We start from the raw sequence: 15950 nt of genomic DNA, 5'->3' as shown, positions 1-15950 counted from the left end.
GGTCACTCAGGTTAAGTTTCATTCATGCAGCTTCCCACAGGAGAGGAGATCCCCCTGCCTCCTATCATCCTGGGTCAGTTAGGATCAGACCCAGCCAAGAAGACAGTGTATTTACGGGCACCTTGATGTTCAGCCAGCCAACATCAGTGACGGCTGGGACACAGAGCCTTTCACTCTTGTGGAGAAAGACGGTAAGAAGAGAATACTTTTGCCTACACCCTGCACAAAACAACCCTGGAGCTGTTTTTGTATGAGCTCTAACATTGTCACAAGCTGGTGAGGACTCAGTGTTTTAGTGGTCTTAACTGAAATCACTGAAAACAAAAAACAAAACCAATCAGCAGGTTATGCAGGATGAGGACGTGTGGACTGAGGTGTGTAATTCCTGTAAGGTAGCATAACTAAAAGAAAACATGCTATCAACAAGCTTAACTATGTAGACTAGGAACACTGGGTGAATGTATTTTTAACAGGTAAAGATAAGAAACACAAAACGAGTCACAGAAGGGTCTTAAAAACATGAAAAAAGAAGGCTGTTGGCCTTTAAGTTTTAAACTCTCATCCAAGAGACTTCTTCAGTTCTAAAACAAATGGTTGTGTGTCTCAGGTATTTAACCCTTAATAGTTTTTCTCATGAGGTTCTGAGGGTTGTTGATCATGCAAGTCATCACATTAGCCAGGGTGTGAAGAAAACAAAAGATGTGGGCCATTACCATTATATGCATTTAAGGTTGAGACCTTTCCTGAACACTTCCATTTAGCAAAGGCTCAAAGATTGTGCAAAGGTTGTTACCATGAAAGACCATCATTGAGCGGAGATGGTGGATTAGAACACCAGCTGTCAGCCACCTACACTTGAGATCCTATTTAGGCACTTCAACCTCCACTCTTAACCTTGCCTCAGGTAACCTCAGCAGGTCACATGACAGAATGGTGAAACCGACTCGACCTGTGAAAAGGCAAAACGGATCAAGTGAGGCGTTTTCCCTTGTGAGTCATGACTGGTCCTTTATTTCAGACTCTGCATTTGTTTGTGCACATAACTAAGTCACTGCAGCATTCCTGAATTGGTGTCTATGCTTTGTTATGCTCCACACAGTAATGCCAAATCTGCACCTGAATAATTTTAACCCTTTAAGGCTTCTTTGTTTTATGTTAAACAACACAGATTGACTCTGTGTGTGATCCTACAGACTCTTTAATACTGTGTAGCACAAGGTAACCTAATAATTTTTTGCTGCTCTACCCTACATGTTTGCATTTAAAAAAAACTTTTTTGATGGGATAGGTAGGAGAGGTTGGTGTGGGTTTTTTTTTTTTTTTTTTTTTTTTTTTTTTTTGTGTGACCTACAAAATTGAGCACGTGTAGTCTTGTGTGTTTTCTGGTGAGAGTCAGCTGACACAAAATGCCACATCCTCCTCCCCCTGTCTCATTCCTGCCTGCTCAGTTGTGTTAGTACTGCTTATGTCACATTTTACAAAAACTTGCTGCAGATCATTTTTTTGTATCATGAACAAGGGTTTCATATTGTTACACATAATCTTAGCCATGATTTAAACAAGCTTAAAACAGGGCACTGTCGTCTGCTGACTACGTAATAAACATAACCTTAGTAACATTTTTCAACTCTACTATCCTCTCATTAGAACCTTGAAACTGAAAAAAGTTTTCTTTTTGTAGGTAAGCTCTATGGAAGAGGATCTAATGATGACAAGGGTCCAGTGTTGGCCTGGTTTAACTGCATTGAAGCGTATCAGAAGATCGGAAAGGTACAGTTACTGCCAGATTTAAGCTGGCCAGCAAAAGGTGTTTCAAGTTCAGATAGTTTAAAGATGATATGATATTTTAGTGTGTCTTAAACAAACAACCCTGAAGTGGCTTAACATGCTAAGTTGGCTGTGTTTGAACACTGAACTGAAATTAGTGACAGGAATATATTGAGGTGTGATGGTATAATTTGGAATCTGTAAATATACACCGCTACTTAAAATGTTAAAAGGTTTTTCTTTTGTTTTTGTACAGTGATGATAAAGCAGAATAGCTACTACAGCACTGTATTCTAAAAAGATATGCGGGTCATTCGTAACATTTTAAAAATATAATTTTGGCCTATTTACAAAAGTTTGACCTTATCTATCCTTACTTGGTGCTTTCTGATATGGCTCTCTGGCTCTTCAGATAAAATTAGAGTAAATCCTTAGCAGGAATTTCATTAATGGGCGTTTAGTCAGGAAAAAGTAAATCCCAGCTGGTGAATGTACAGTATTTGTTTTTATCTACATAATAATTATCACACATAAGATTGTGAATTATATCCTTAGTCTGGACTCATGTTCAGCTTTTTTTTTTTTTTTTTTTTTTTTTTTGTTTTTTTTTTTTTTGGTTAAATTAAAACACATCGTGAGAAATGTGAAACATGCATTCCTGTTGTCTACTATTCACATTTATTCAGTAGAGCACCCACAAATGTATTGTACATGTGCTATTCTATTTCTGTGTTAAAGTACACCACTGATTTGCAGATTGTTGGTTGTTAAGAGATTATTTAAACTCTAGAAAATGAGCCTGAATTTTTTTTTTTTCTTATGCATCTCTCTTCTTGTTGCAGGACCTTCCCATCAACATCAAATTCTGCTTTGAGGGGATGGAGGAATCTGGATCTGAGGGTCTGGATGATCTTGTGTTTTCTAGAAAGGACACTTTCTTTAAAGACGTGGACTACGTCTGCATCTCTGACAAGGACTGGCTGGGCAAGAACAAACCCTGCATTACCTACGGTCTGAGAGGAATCTGCTATTTCTTCATTGAGGTGAAGTCCTGTTGGATTACTGTTGGTGGGGGGTGGGGACAGTGTTTCATTATCAGAAGGGCAAACTTGAGCTTTTTGTGTTTTTAAAATAATGTTTTACGTTCCAACCTTAAGGTGGAGTGCTCTGAAAAGGACTTGCACTCAGGGGTGGTTGGTGGCTCTGTTCATGAGGCCATGACTGACCTCATCGCACTTATGGGCAAGTGAAGCTGATAATTGTGATTTTTAGTCTCACCGACCTTGTTTTACAGCAGTTTAGAGTTTTAATCTTGTGTTTGTGACTTCCTGCACAGGCTCCCTGGTTGACAACAGGGGTAAGATTTTGGTTCCTGGGATCTATGACAGTGTGGCGCCTCTGACAGCAGAGGAGCAAAAGCTGTACGAGAAGATCGACTTCGACTTGGATGAGTACTGTAAAGATGGCGGGGTTGGCCGGCTGCTGCATGACACAAAGGCAAAGAAATTTGCTGTTCGCATCACTCATTGGTGGAAATGTGCTGTATAATTTTGGGTCATTCACACTTTGTGAACCTATTGTTCTTGATTTCTTTCACCGTAGGAGCAAATCCTCATGCACTGCTGGAGATATCCTTCTCTTTCCCTTCATGGTATTGAGGGGGCTTTCTCTGAAGCAGGAGCCAAGACGGTCATCCCTCGCAAGGTCATTGGCAAGTTTTCCATCCGCCTTGTGCCTGACATGGACCCTAGAGATGTGGAGAAGCAGGTAAACACTGTGATAGGTCACAATGATGGCATACCAACACTCACCTAATCCAAGTCATCTTTTTATAATCAAGTAGCTACAGAGCGACCTCTGCTACATAGTATCTCTGCCACTTATTGGTAGTTTGTTGCGCAGGTGATTTGCTCAGCCATGCTTTTTTGTAAAGAATCACATTAAAAGAAACTGCAATGCATGAAAATGAGAAATGTTATGAATATTTCATATAATGAAGTAAAAAAAACTGGAGTGATTTAATGTGAATGAAGGTAACTTTATTTAGACAGAAAGCCAATGTCACAGGTCATAGCATTAAAATATACCTACATAAAATTAGTAACACCAACCAATAAAGTCATTTTCTTTTGCCTTCCCCAATACAGTTCAACCCCCTTTGCACACACAGTGAGTTTTTTAGAACTGACTCTGAATTAGCATGACAAAGAGATTTAATTAAGTTTTAGTACCTAAAGCTGAGCCTGGATTGACTGTCGGCCACTTGGATGTAGCCACATGATTACATTCAGTTTGTTTCTGTATAAAAGCTCCAACAAGTCTAAGTTATTTTTCCCTCTTCAAGGTCATCAATCATCTGCAGAAGAAGTTTGCTGAACTGGGAAGCCCCAATAAACTGAAAGTGAACATGGGCCATGGGGCCAAAGCCTGGGTCTCAGACTTCAACCACCCACACTACATGGCAGGGAGAAAGGCCATAAAGACAGGTACGAGGACTTAATGATAAAAGCTGTTAGATTAAAGAGGGAGTTCACTCAATCGCACCCATTTCTGTTATCTTGCTACAAAGCTGAAATCAGTTGTGTTTATTGTATTAAAAAAGTGTAAAACACTTTCTCCTGCCATGGAACAACAGATTTTATTACAGTTTACATTTTGATGCTTTTTCTTTAAGAGAAATCAAATATTTTGTCATGTTTCAGCTCCTGCCCTCGGGCAGATGTTTCAGGACATTAAACATAAGGACAAGCAATTTTTTTTTTTTTTTTTTTTTTTTTTTTTAAATCCAAAAGCCTTGTACATATTGTGGCACTACTAACACTACAACTTAGAACACGTTAACATCAGGTATACATCAAAGTCCATAAGTCCTCGGGCCAGTGGCCCCTCCCCCTAGCCTGCTACAATATCTTTAAGCTTTTTTGTTATATGCATATTTTTGTGGACATTTTTAAGTCTTTTTCACCTATTTTCACTGATAAGATTATATCCAGTTTTGATGTGACAACAACGATATTATTATTATTATTAATAAAAGTTTTACTGCTTTTTTGCATTGTTTTTTTCCTCCTCGCTGTGCTGTAGTCTTTGGGGTCGAGCCTGATCTGACTTGCGAGGGCGGCAGCATCCCGGTCACCCTGACCTTCCAGGAGGCCACAGGCCGTAATGTCATGCTGCTTCCTGTAGGGTCCTCTGATGATGGAGCTCACTCTCAGAATGAAAAGATCAACAGGTTGGTCACAGCTCACAGTTTCACTTCTTTTGAAATGTGTAACAAGTAGGAAATATTGATAAAACGGACAAAATATTGCGGTAAAAGAAGAGGATCGTGTTTATCATCTCCAGATTATTTCTGTGCCAAACTTAATGACAGGTAAACTGAGTTTTTTAATTACAAACCATTATCATGGCTTTATTTCTCCATTTTCAGATCAAACTACATTCAGGGAGTCAAGCTGCTGGGAGTGTACTTCCATGAGGTCTCTCTGCTGGAGTGATTTGATGGTGTCTCATAATGACAGGTGTAAAATATGCTCATCCTCCATATCAGACCATAAACTTTGTGGGTTTACTTTTCACAATAAATGGTTTTATACACCCTGCTGATAATAAAAGAGTGTGTTTCTTACTTTGTTTGAGTTGTTTTGTTTTTTGTACTTTTCATGATGTAACAGGATTTACTTTTGATACAGTGCACTGCTTACCGTCATAACCGACTATAATAGGGTAAAATGTTGATAAGCTTAATTTAGAAGCTGTCAAATGTGATTGAGGCATCAGTGATAGCAGCATGACCAAATACTGTTACTGTGTTAGTGTTTTCCACATCACAGCAGAACAACCACTTCAAACAGTCTTGTATTCATAGTGTAATTTGAGTGTGTCGATAATCTATGAAGACTTGTGGTTAATAGGGTGGTCCCTTTTGTTCCATAGTTTCAGACATGAGTTAACTTTATGTTACTTTAGGAAAAATAAATCTGGGTGAGTTTATATCACAACCTTAGATAATTCCATTTCCTGAGAGCAATTGAAGAAGGTTGTGTCAGAGAGTAGAATCTTGGCCAAATCAAAAAATGCATCTCATAAAGAATGAGATTTCCATACCGGATCGTTTAGGGCCCGGGTTAACCTCTGGTGCTGTTGGCCAGTAGGGTTCCTGTGGAAACTGCTACAGTTGGCCAACGACAAGTAAGGACACAGAAGAAAGAGGGAAGGCGTGTTAGGCGGCAGTGAGAGAGAAAAAGAATCCTGCCAGGGAGGAGGAATAAAGTTAGACCTCAGATGGGGTTCATTGCACAATGTAACACTAAGGTCCCAAAAAAATCTGCCCTGGACCCTAGTTGTTACACCTTGGTCAGGATCTAATGATAAAGTCATATTTAGTGTTCTTCTGCACAGCAGCCTCCCCGCCTGAACAGGATCCAGTAACAATCACTGTGGCAGACATACAAGAAAAGGTGTCCAGTATGAAGAGTTGGACAGCACCAGGACTGAACATGATTCACGTCTACTGGCTGCACTCCTTGAATGTCTGGCAGCACAAATAAACCAGCAGCTAGTAGATGAGACACATCCGAAATGGCTCACTGAAGACAGTCCTGATTCCTAAGGACCCCCATAAGGGACTGGTCCCATCCAACTACCGGTCAATGACCTGCCTCAGTACCATATGGAAGCTCCTGTTTGGCATCATAGCAGCTAAGATGAACGGGTATATGGCTCAATACTTGAGCGGGGCACAGAAAGGAATTGGCAGAAACACCAGCTACTGGTAGAAAGTGCAGTCACCTGAGACTGCAAGATCAGGCTCACCAACTTGTGCATCACCTGGATTGACTACAGAAATCCTATGACTTGATGCCGCACACCTGGATCCTGGAATGCCTGGAACTATACAAGATTAACAGGATCCTAAGAGCCTTCATCAGAAATTTGATGGCATTGTGGCGAACATCAGTCCAACTTCAAGTCAATTGATTTAACAAGGTGGTCTGTCCACACTGCTGTTCCACATAGGCCTGAACCCCCTCAGTGAGATCATTGACAAGACTGGCTAGGGATAGCGACTACAGAAATGCGAAATCATCAGCAAATGCTCTACATGAATGACAGCAATCTGTATTTCAGGAGAGAACGAGACATCGATTCACTGATCCACACCACTAGGATCGACAGCAATGACATTGGAATGTGATTCGGACATTGGAGAAGTGTATTTGGATGGTAACAAAGAGAGGGAAGGTAGTTAGAACTGAGGGGATTGTACAACCAGAAGGCAACATTGCAGACATCGAGGATAACTATAAGTACCTGCGACTTCCACATAGTAAAGCAAGTCCTGAAAAGTCAGCTGAATGGGTAGAAGAAGGTCTGGGCAATTAACACCTACACTCTACCGTTGATCAGATACTCTTCTGGGATAATAAGCTGACCAAAGAAGGAGACAGAAGCAACTAACATCAAGAAAAGGAAGCTCCTGAGCATGCATGGAGGGTTTCACCCCAAATCCAGCAACCTGAAACTACACGCTAAGTGGAAGGAAGGACACTGAGGACTAGTGAGTGTCAAAACCACTGTCCAGGCTGAAGGTGAAGGCAACAGACCCCCAAGCTGGGTGAGTGGCTCCAGCAGATCCCAGGAACAACACCCGAGATCTTACTAGATTAATAAATGAATAAACCATATGCACAGAAGGATTAGATTATTAAAGTGTTTTTTTATTTTTATACTTGGCTATAATTATTCTCACTGACACTGCTGTAAGACAGCTAAGAGTAAAGATAAATAGTTGAAATGTCAATAAAGGTTTTGACCAGCAGGGGGAGTTGTGTGAACATAAAGTCTCGAGAAATTAAACCTTTTAACCAATTGGACGGAAAGCTTCGAGGCTTCATCTGACCATCACTAGTATCAATATTATCTTCCGACAACAATAAAACTATTTAAATTAAAACATAACAAAAGGCGTTGTGCCTGATCTTGAATCTCTGATTCTGTAACATAAATCAGGAGCCAACATTTTTCCCCACCATCGATCACCTCGACAAAGGTCGACTTTACCTGTACACAGCTATTTACTCCGTCAGCTGTTTAACACCTGTTGCTAATTTAGGAAACACACCCACATTAACTGGTGATAGTCACAGTTTGATGTGCCGTGTGACAGCCGTATGCTCAAGGTAACATGACGTCAACGCAGTAGTCTGAAAACATTGACAGCTGCAGGCAGAGGTGTGTCTGATGTGTTAAACACCAAACTCGAAACACGAAATTGTTGAGCGGTCTAACATCTACTCTGAGTGTGCTGTAGTTTTTTTTTTATATCACACAAAAGTGTGTGGGGATAATAACAAAGGCAGTAAGAGCATTTATCAAACACTTTAACCCAGTGGTTCCGAAAGTGGAGGGGGCGCGTAAAATAAAATAATTACACCTTAAAGATGGTTTGTTTAGTGGTTTTTTTTTTTATTGCAACCTGTAATTTTTTGCAGTTTATTTTTTATTTGTTTTTTTGTTTTTTCCTCTTTCTCGTTGTTTTCTTTACTTTTGCACCTGTGGTTCAGCTACCCAATTTCGCTGCAAGAAACTGCCCAATGACAATAAAAGCTCTAAATCTAAGTCTAAGTTTACAAAAGGTTTGAGGAGTGGAATAAACTGCATTGGAGTTTGAAAGCAAAATATGGGTGTGTGTGGTTGGAGGATGTGTTTGTTTGTTTGTGTGTGTGTGTGTGTGTGTGTGTGTGTGTGTGTGTGTGTGTGTGTGTGTGTGGGGGGGGGGGGGGGGGGGTATTTTTAACAGGCAAAGATAAGAAACACAAATAGGGTTGCCAACCGTCCCTTGAAAAACGGAATCGTCCCGTATTTAGAAACAATACGGGACGATTCCGTTTTTCAAGGGACGGTTGGCAACCCTAAACACAAAACAAGTCACAGAAGGGTCTTAAAAACATGAAAAAAAATGCTGCTGGCCTTCTTTAAGTTTTAAAGGGGGCCCTAGCAAAAGAAGTTTGGGAACCACTGCTTTAACCTATCAGCGCACACACCTTCAGCCTGGTCTATGGGGTTTAGCGTCTCCCGATAAAATCACGTGCTCTTTACTCCTTTTTTCAAATCTAAAACAAAACAAAACAAAAACAACAAGCACATGAATGCATGTTTAAAGACGAAATATTGACTACGTTCTCCTGGTTTGTTAGCGGCTCCTGAAAAGCAAGTCTAGCACACATATCTTCGACCAACAGTAGTCAATCTGTGACACCAGTTAATCTGAAACACCGGAATAAAAACAAAGTAAGTCTGTTTTATGGGACAGGTAGATTTTAATGGTTCCATTTGCAGTTCAGAGAGGGCTAGATAAGGTCTCACTCACGTTAAGCCAGCAGCTATGGCGTGTTACCTACCTGATTTGCTTTCGCTTTGCTTAGCGATTACACCCAAGATACTTTCACTTCACTTGCCATTGTTGGCATTCAGTGCACACCTGTGGAAAATTACGATGTGAGTATTTCATAGTTTATTTTCAGATTCTCACTCAGCATGACACAGTTTGATCGTCATTTATGGCTTTCTTGGCACAATTAAATGACATTTTACCTCGTCAAAAAGGTTATCAACCAGCCATGCTGTTTATACTAACAAATAAAAACTAATTTTTTTCCCCATATTTAACCTTTTGTGCAGATCTGAAATGAGAATTCTCTTTTATTGTCATTTTATGGTAAAGCTTTGTAATGTAAGCCTCATACGTGTTGGCTTTTTTCTCACTGTTTTGTTCTGAAAGCCTGCAGCTCCAATCGGCTGCAGCTATAGTTCTGCAAAATTATGAAGTGAAACGAGTTTGGCTGGAAATCTCATAATTTACGTGAAGTGCATGCGTGCATGAAGGATTTGTCCTCTCATAAGATTGCACAAACCCAGACGTGGACTCACACCAGTCTGCTTGTTTAATCCTTAGCTCCCATCACTACCAAAAATGGCTCATCTCACTGAACTTTTCAAGTATGTGGACGACCACCAGGACCTGTATGTGCAGGTAAGATCACTCAGAAAAAACAATATAGCGCAGCTGCTTAATCATTCCGTTTTTTGCATGATTGTCACTTGTTTTAATGGCTTATTGAGCTAACTGAAAACTGGACAGAGTTGCAACTCCTTCACTTAAACTGGGATTATAGTACAGTTCCAGCTGTAAAACCAGTTTTCCTGATAAGAATCAGTGATATTATAACTGCTGCTCCAGTCAAATTTTGTGGGTCTAATGTTCTAAGAATAACTCTTTTGCAATAAGTAACTACATGAAATAGTAAAAAACAAAAAGAAAAGAAAAGGAAAAAAATAATAAAATCTATATAAAAAAACCCATTTTAATTTCTTTAAATCCCTTTTTCATAATTGTCCTCAGCGCCTCGCTGAGTGGGTGAGTATCCAGAGTGTGTCTGCTTGGCCTGAGAAGCGCGGGGAGATCAAAAAAATGATGGAGATGGCAGCCAAGGACATCGAGAGGCTGGGAGGGACTGTGGAGTTGGTGGACGTTGGCAAACAGAAGGTCTTGCACTGGTTACATTTCTTAATGGGTTAATGATTTTTATACTGCATTATCTTTCTTTACTTAAATTTCACCATAAATGGACCTTGTTTTTAAATGGTCACTCAGATTAAGTTTCATTCATGCAGCTTCCCTCAGGAGAGGAGATCCCCCTGCCTCCTATCATCCTGGGGCAGTTAGGATCAGACCCAGCCAAGAAGACGGTGTGTATTTACGGGCACCTTGATGTTCAGCCAGCCAACATCAGTGACGGCTGGGACACAGAGCCTTTCACTCTGGTGGAGAAAGACGGTAAGAGAATACTTTTGGCCTGTGTCTTTTACAAAACAACCCTGGAGATGTTTCTGAGCTGGAAAGTTATGTGAGTAACTGAAGTCAGCTGGAACACACTTTGTGCTTGTAAAAATAGATGAGAATTAAAACTTTAAGGCTACTGTATCCAGCTGTTTGTAAGTTACACCGGGTAGTTTTTGGTTTAGCAAAGTTATAATATCAAATATGGCTAAAAATGAGCTACAGGACTGTCCTGTAGATAGAATAGATGGCAAAACTAAAAGAAGAAGAAGAATTAATTTTCAGAGCAGCATAAAGGTAATTTGTTACTATCAGAACATTATAATAACCTGATGAGGACTAAGTGTTTTAGTGGTCTTAACTGAGATTACAGAAAACAAAAAAACAAATCTAGTCAGCAGGTTGGTAGTGCAGGATGACGAAGTGTGGAGTGAGGTGTGTGAATCCTGTAAGGTAGCATAACTAAGAGAAAACACGGTATCAACAAGCTTAACTATGTAGACTGGGAACACTGGGTGAATGGATTTGGGCAAAGATAAGAAACACAAAACGAGTCACAGAAGGGTCTTAAAAACATGAAAAAAGAAGGCTGTTGGCCTTCTTTAAGTTTTAAACTCTCATCCAAGAGACTTCTTCAGTTCTAAAACAAATGGTTGTGTGTCTCAGGTATTTAACCCTTAATAGTTTTTCTCAGGAGGTTCTGAGGGTTGTTGATCATGCATCACATTAGCCAGGGTGTGAAGAAAACAAAAGATGTGGGCCATTACCATCATATGAGTTTAAGGTTGAGAGCTTGCCCGAACACTTCCATTTAGCAAAGGTTCAAAGATTGTGGAAAGGTTCACATGACAGAATTGTGAAACACATTCGGCTTGTGAAAAGGCAAAAAGGCTCAAGTAAGGCGATTTTGTTTGTGAGTCATGACTGGTCCTTTATTTCACAGACTCTGCATTTGTTTGTGCACATAACTAAGTCACTGCAGCATTCCTGAATTGGTGTCTATGCTTTGTTATGCTCCACACAGTAATGCAAAAGCTGCACCTGAATAATTTTAACCCTTTAAGGCTTCTTTGTTTTATGTTAAACAACACAGATTGACTCTGTTGTGCACGATCTTACAGACTCTTTAATACTGTGTAGCACAAGGTAACCTAACCATTTTTTGCTGCTCTTTTAGATCTTCTTTATGTTGCATCATTTCAGTACATATTTGCATTTAAACAAACTTTTTTGATGGGACAGGTAGGACAGGGTTTTTTTTTTAGCTACAGAATTGAGCACGCGTGGTCTTGTGTGTTTTCTGGTGAGAGTCAGCTGACACAAAATGCCACATCCTCTTCCCCCTGTCTCATTCTTGCCTGCTCAGTTGTGTTAGTGCTGCTTATGTCACATTTTACAAAACCTGCTGCAGACCTTTTTTTGTATCATAAACAAGGATTTCGTATCATTAACCCTAACCTCCAAGTTTAAAATCAGGGCCTGTGGTGTGCTGACTATGTAATAAACATAACCTTAGTAACATTTTTCAATGCCAATAATTTCTCATTAGAACCTTGAAACTGAAAAAAGTTTTCTTTTTGTAGGCAAGCTCTATGGAAGAGGATCTACTGATGACAAGGGTCCAGTGTTGGCCTGGTTTAACTGCATTGAAGCGTATCAGAAGATCGGAAAGGTACAGTTACTGCCAGATTTAAGGTGGCCAACAAAAGGTGTTTTTTTTAGATTTTAGTGTGTCCTAAAGAATCAACCCTGTGGCTTGACATGCTAAGCTGGGTGTGTTTGAACACTAAATTGAAATTACTGACAGGAGTATATTGAGGTGTGAATTTTTATTCCAGTATCTGAAATTGTATACCATTACTTAGAATCTTATCAAGGTTTTTCTTTTGTTTTTGTACAGGGATGATAAAGCAGAATAGCTTCTATACAGCACTATTCTAAAAGGATATGTGGGTCATTTGTATCATTTTAAAAATATAATTTTAACCTGATCTGTTGAATGCAGTTAAAAGGCAGTTTTTCCTTACTTGGTGCTTTCTGATATGGCTCTCTGAATCTTCTGATAAAATTAGAGTAAATCCTTAGCAGGAATTTCATTAATGGGTGTTTAGTCAGAAAAAATAAATCCCAGCTGGTGAATGTACAGTATTTGTTTTTATCTACATAATAATTATCACACATAAAATCATAAATTATATCCTAAGTCTGGACTAATGTTCAGCTTTGTTAGGTCATTGTGAGAAATGTAAAACATGCATTCCTGCTACCTACTATTTACATTTATTCAGTGCAGCACCCACAAATACATTGTACATGTACAATGACAATAAAGTGCTCTTCTCTTCTCTTCTCTTCTCTTCTCTTCTCTTCTCTTCTCTTCTCTTCTCTTCTCTTCTCTTCTCTTCTCTTCTCTTCTCTTCTCTTCTCTTCTCTTCTCTTCCTGTGTTAAAGTACACCACTGATTCAACTGTAGAAAATGGGCCTGAATTTTTTTCTTATGCATCTCTCTTCTTGTTGCAGGACCTTCCCATCAACATCAAATTCTGCTTTGAGGGGATGGAGGAATCTGGATCTGAGGGTCTGGATGATCTTGTGTTTTCTAGAAAGGACACTTTCTTTAAAGACGTGGACTACGTCTGCATCTCTGACAACTACTGGCTGGGCAAGAACAAACCCTGCATCACCTACGGTCTGAGAGGAATCTGCTATTTCTTCCTTGAGGTGAAGTCCTATTGGATTACTGTTGGTGGGGGGTGGGGACAGTGTTTCATTATCAGAGGGGCAAACTTGAGATTTTCGTGTTTTTTAAAATAATGTTTTATGTTCCAACCTTAAGGTGGAGTGCTCTGAAAAGGACTTGCACTCAGGGGTGTTTGGTGGCTCTGTTCATGAGGCCATGACTGACCTCATCGCACTTATGGGCAAGTGAAGCTGATAATTGTGATTTTTAGTCTCACCGACCTTGTTTTACAGCAGTTTAGAGTGTTAATCTTGTGTTTGTGACTTCCTGCACAGGCTCCCTGGTTGACAAAAGGGGTAAGATTTTGGTTCCTGGGATCTATGACAGTGTGGCGCCTCTGACAGCAGAGGAGCAAAAGCTGTACGAGAAGATTGACTTCGACTTGGATGAGTACTGTAAAGATGTGGGAGTTGGCCGGCTGCTGCATGACACAAAGGCAAAGAAATTATTTATGTTGTTCGCATCACTCATTGGTGGAAATTTGCTGTATAATTTTGAATCATTCACACTTTTTGAACCTATTGTTCTTGATTTCTTCCACCGTAGGAGCAAATCCTCATGCACCGTTGGAGATATCCTTCTCTTTCCCTTCATGGTATTGAGGGGGCTTTCTCTGAAGCAGGAGCCAAGACGGTTATTCCTCGCAAGGTCATTGGCAAGTTTTCCATCCGTCTTGTGCCTGACATGGATCCCAAAGTTGTGGAGAAGCAGGTAAATATTGTGATAGGTCACAATGATGGCATACAACACTCACCTAAACAATGTAGCAGAGGGCACTCTGTATCTCTGCCACTTATTGGTAGTTTGTTGCTCAGGTGATTTGCTCAGCCATGCTTTTTTTCAAGAAGTCCGTGAAACAATCTGCAACGTATGAAAATGAGAAATATTATGAATATATTATATTATGCATTAAAAAACTGTGGAGTGATTTAATGTGAATGAAGGTAACTTTATTTAGACAGAAAACCAATGTCACAGGTCATAGCATTAAGATATACAGGGAAACCAACCAATCAAGTCAGTTTCTTTTGCCTTCCCTAATATAGTTCAACCCTTTGCACACATAGTGATTTTTTTTTTAGAACTGACTCTGAATTAACATGACAAAGAGATGTAGTTAAGTTTTACTACCTAAATCTAAGCCTGGATTGACTGTGGGCCACTTGGATTTAGACACATGATTACATTCAGTTTTTTTCTGCATAAAAGCTCCAACAAGTCTAAGTTATTTTTCCCTCTTCAAGGTCATCAATCATCTGCAGAAGAAGTTTGCTGAACTGGGAAGCCCCAATAAACTGAAAGTGAACATGGGCCACGGGGCCAAAGCCTGGGTCTCAGACTTCAACCACCCACACTACATGGCAGGGAGAGAGGCCATAAAGACAGGTACAAGGACTTAATGATAAAAGCTGTTAGATTAAAAAGGGAGTTCACTCAATCTCACCCATTTCTGTTATTTTGCTAAAAAGTCAAAATCAGTTGTGTTTATTGTATTACAAAAGTGTAAAACACTTTCTCCTGCAATGGTACAACTGACTTTCTTACAGTTTACATTGTGATGCTTTTTCTTTAAGAAGAAAATATTTTGTCATGTTTCAGCTCCTGCCCTCCGGCAGATCTTTCAGGACATTAAAAACAAAGACAAGCAAATTTTTTTATCCAAAAGCCTTGTACATATCTTTATAAGTTTTTTGTTATATGCATGTTTTTGTGAACATTTTTAAGTCTTTTTCAGATATTTTCACTGATAGGAGTGTATCCAGTTTTGTTGTGACAAAAAAAGTCTTATCCTCCTCGCTGTGCTGTAGTCTTCGGGGTCGAGCCTGATCTGACTCGCGAGGGCGGCAGCATCCCGGTCACCCTGACCTTCCAGGAGGCCACAGGCCGTAATGTCATGCTGCTTCCTGTAGGGTCCTCTGATGATGGAGCTCACTCTCAGAATGAAAAGATCAACAGGTTGGTCACAGCTCACACAGTTTCACTTCTTTTGAAATGTGTAACAAGTAGGAACTATTGATAAAACGGACGAAATATTGCAGTAAAAGAAGAGGATCGTGTTTATCATCTCCAGATTATTTCTGTGCTAAAACTTAATCACAGGTAATGTGAGTTTTTTAATTATAAACCATTATCATGGCTTTATTTCTCCATTTTCAGATCAAACTACATTCAGGGAGTCAAGCTGCTGGGAGCGTACTTCCATGAGGTCTCTCTGCTGGAGTGATTTGATGGTGTCTCATAATGACAGGTGTAAAATATGCTCATCCTCCATATCAGACCATAAACTTTGTGGGTTTACCTTTCACAATGAATGGTTTTATACACCCTGCTGATAATAAATGTGTCTTTCTTACTTTATTTGAGTTGTTTTTCTTTTCATTTCATGATGTAACAAGATGTACTTTTGATGCAGTGCACTGCTTACCGTCATAACCGACTATAATAGGGTAAAATGTTGATAAGCTTAATTTAGAAGCTGTCAAATGTGATTGAGGCATCAGTGATAGCAGCATGACCAAAGGCTGGTACTATTTGGAGATGGAGATGGTTGTGTCAGGAAATATCCAGCTCATAAATAATGAGACTTCCATACTGGATCAT

General features: G+C 39.7%; 2 protein-coding genes across 3 annotated transcripts; both read left to right on the top strand.

The window, feature by feature from the left end:
• The first annotated feature begins 2984 nt into the window (after nt 1-2984).
• On the top strand, nt 2985-5312 carry LOC135932104 (cytosolic non-specific dipeptidase-like). Its single transcript, XM_065469816.1, has 6 exons — nt 2985-3009; nt 3104-3264; nt 3370-3534; nt 4112-4253; nt 4852-4999; nt 5198-5312. The coding sequence occupies exons 1-6, from the start codon at nt 2985-2987 to the stop codon at nt 5262-5264; spliced, it is 708 nt and encodes a 235-aa protein (XP_065325888.1). The 3' UTR covers nt 5265-5312.
• Nucleotides 5313-9742: 4430 nt separating this feature from the next.
• On the top strand, nt 9743-15655 carry LOC134623119 (cytosolic non-specific dipeptidase-like). Of its 2 annotated transcripts, XM_063468324.2 has the most exons (11): nt 9743-9802; nt 10172-10315; nt 10444-10606; nt 12193-12281; nt 13130-13330; nt 13446-13530; nt 13625-13785; nt 13896-14060; nt 14594-14735; nt 15158-15305; nt 15507-15655. In XM_063468324.2, exons 1-11 carry the CDS (start codon nt 9743-9745, stop codon nt 15571-15573), a joined length of 1425 nt encoding a protein of 474 aa, XP_063324394.1. In that variant the 3' UTR covers nt 15574-15655. The 2 variants fall into 2 exon arrangements, with proteins under 2 accessions (XP_063324394.1, XP_065325887.1); XM_065469815.1 differs by lacking the exons at nt 10444-10606; nt 12193-12281.
• Nucleotides 15656-15950: the final 295 nt, after the last annotated feature.

This window comes from Pelmatolapia mariae, unplaced genomic scaffold (assembly GCF_036321145.2).
Source record: "Pelmatolapia mariae isolate MD_Pm_ZW unplaced genomic scaffold, Pm_UMD_F_2 NODE_ptg000404l+_length_26225_cov_1, whole genome shotgun sequence".
In the NCBI taxonomy this organism is placed as follows: domain Eukaryota; kingdom Metazoa; phylum Chordata; class Actinopteri; order Cichliformes; family Cichlidae; genus Pelmatolapia; species Pelmatolapia mariae.
Note: the sequence above shows the minus strand (reverse complement) of the source record. Positions and strands in the feature narration are given on the sequence as shown.

What these genes read in the sequence shown, in the direction of transcription:
- LOC135932104 (XM_065469816.1), top strand. Translation starts at nt 2,985, where the DNA reads ATGACTGACCTCATCGCACTTATGG. An exon ending in CTAGAGATGTGGAGAAGCAG is followed by an intron (nt 3,535 to 4,111) that starts GTAAACACTGTG and finishes TCCCTCTTCAAG; the next exon opens with GTCATCAATCATCTGCAGAA. An exon ending in GAGAAAGGCCATAAAGACAG is followed by an intron (nt 4,254 to 4,851) that starts GTACGAGGACTT and finishes GCTGTGCTGTAG; the next exon opens with TCTTTGGGGTCGAGCCTGAT.
- LOC134623119 (XM_063468324.2), top strand. Translation starts at nt 9,743, where the DNA reads ATGGCTCATCTCACTGAACTTTTCAAGTATGTGGACGACCACCAGGAC. An exon ending in TCTGCTATTTCTTCCTTGAG is followed by an intron (nt 13,331 to 13,445) that starts GTGAAGTCCTAT and finishes TCCAACCTTAAG; the next exon opens with GTGGAGTGCTCTGAAAAGGA. An exon ending in GGCTGCTGCATGACACAAAG is followed by an intron (nt 13,786 to 13,895) that starts GCAAAGAAATTA and finishes CTTCCACCGTAG; the next exon opens with GAGCAAATCCTCATGCACCG.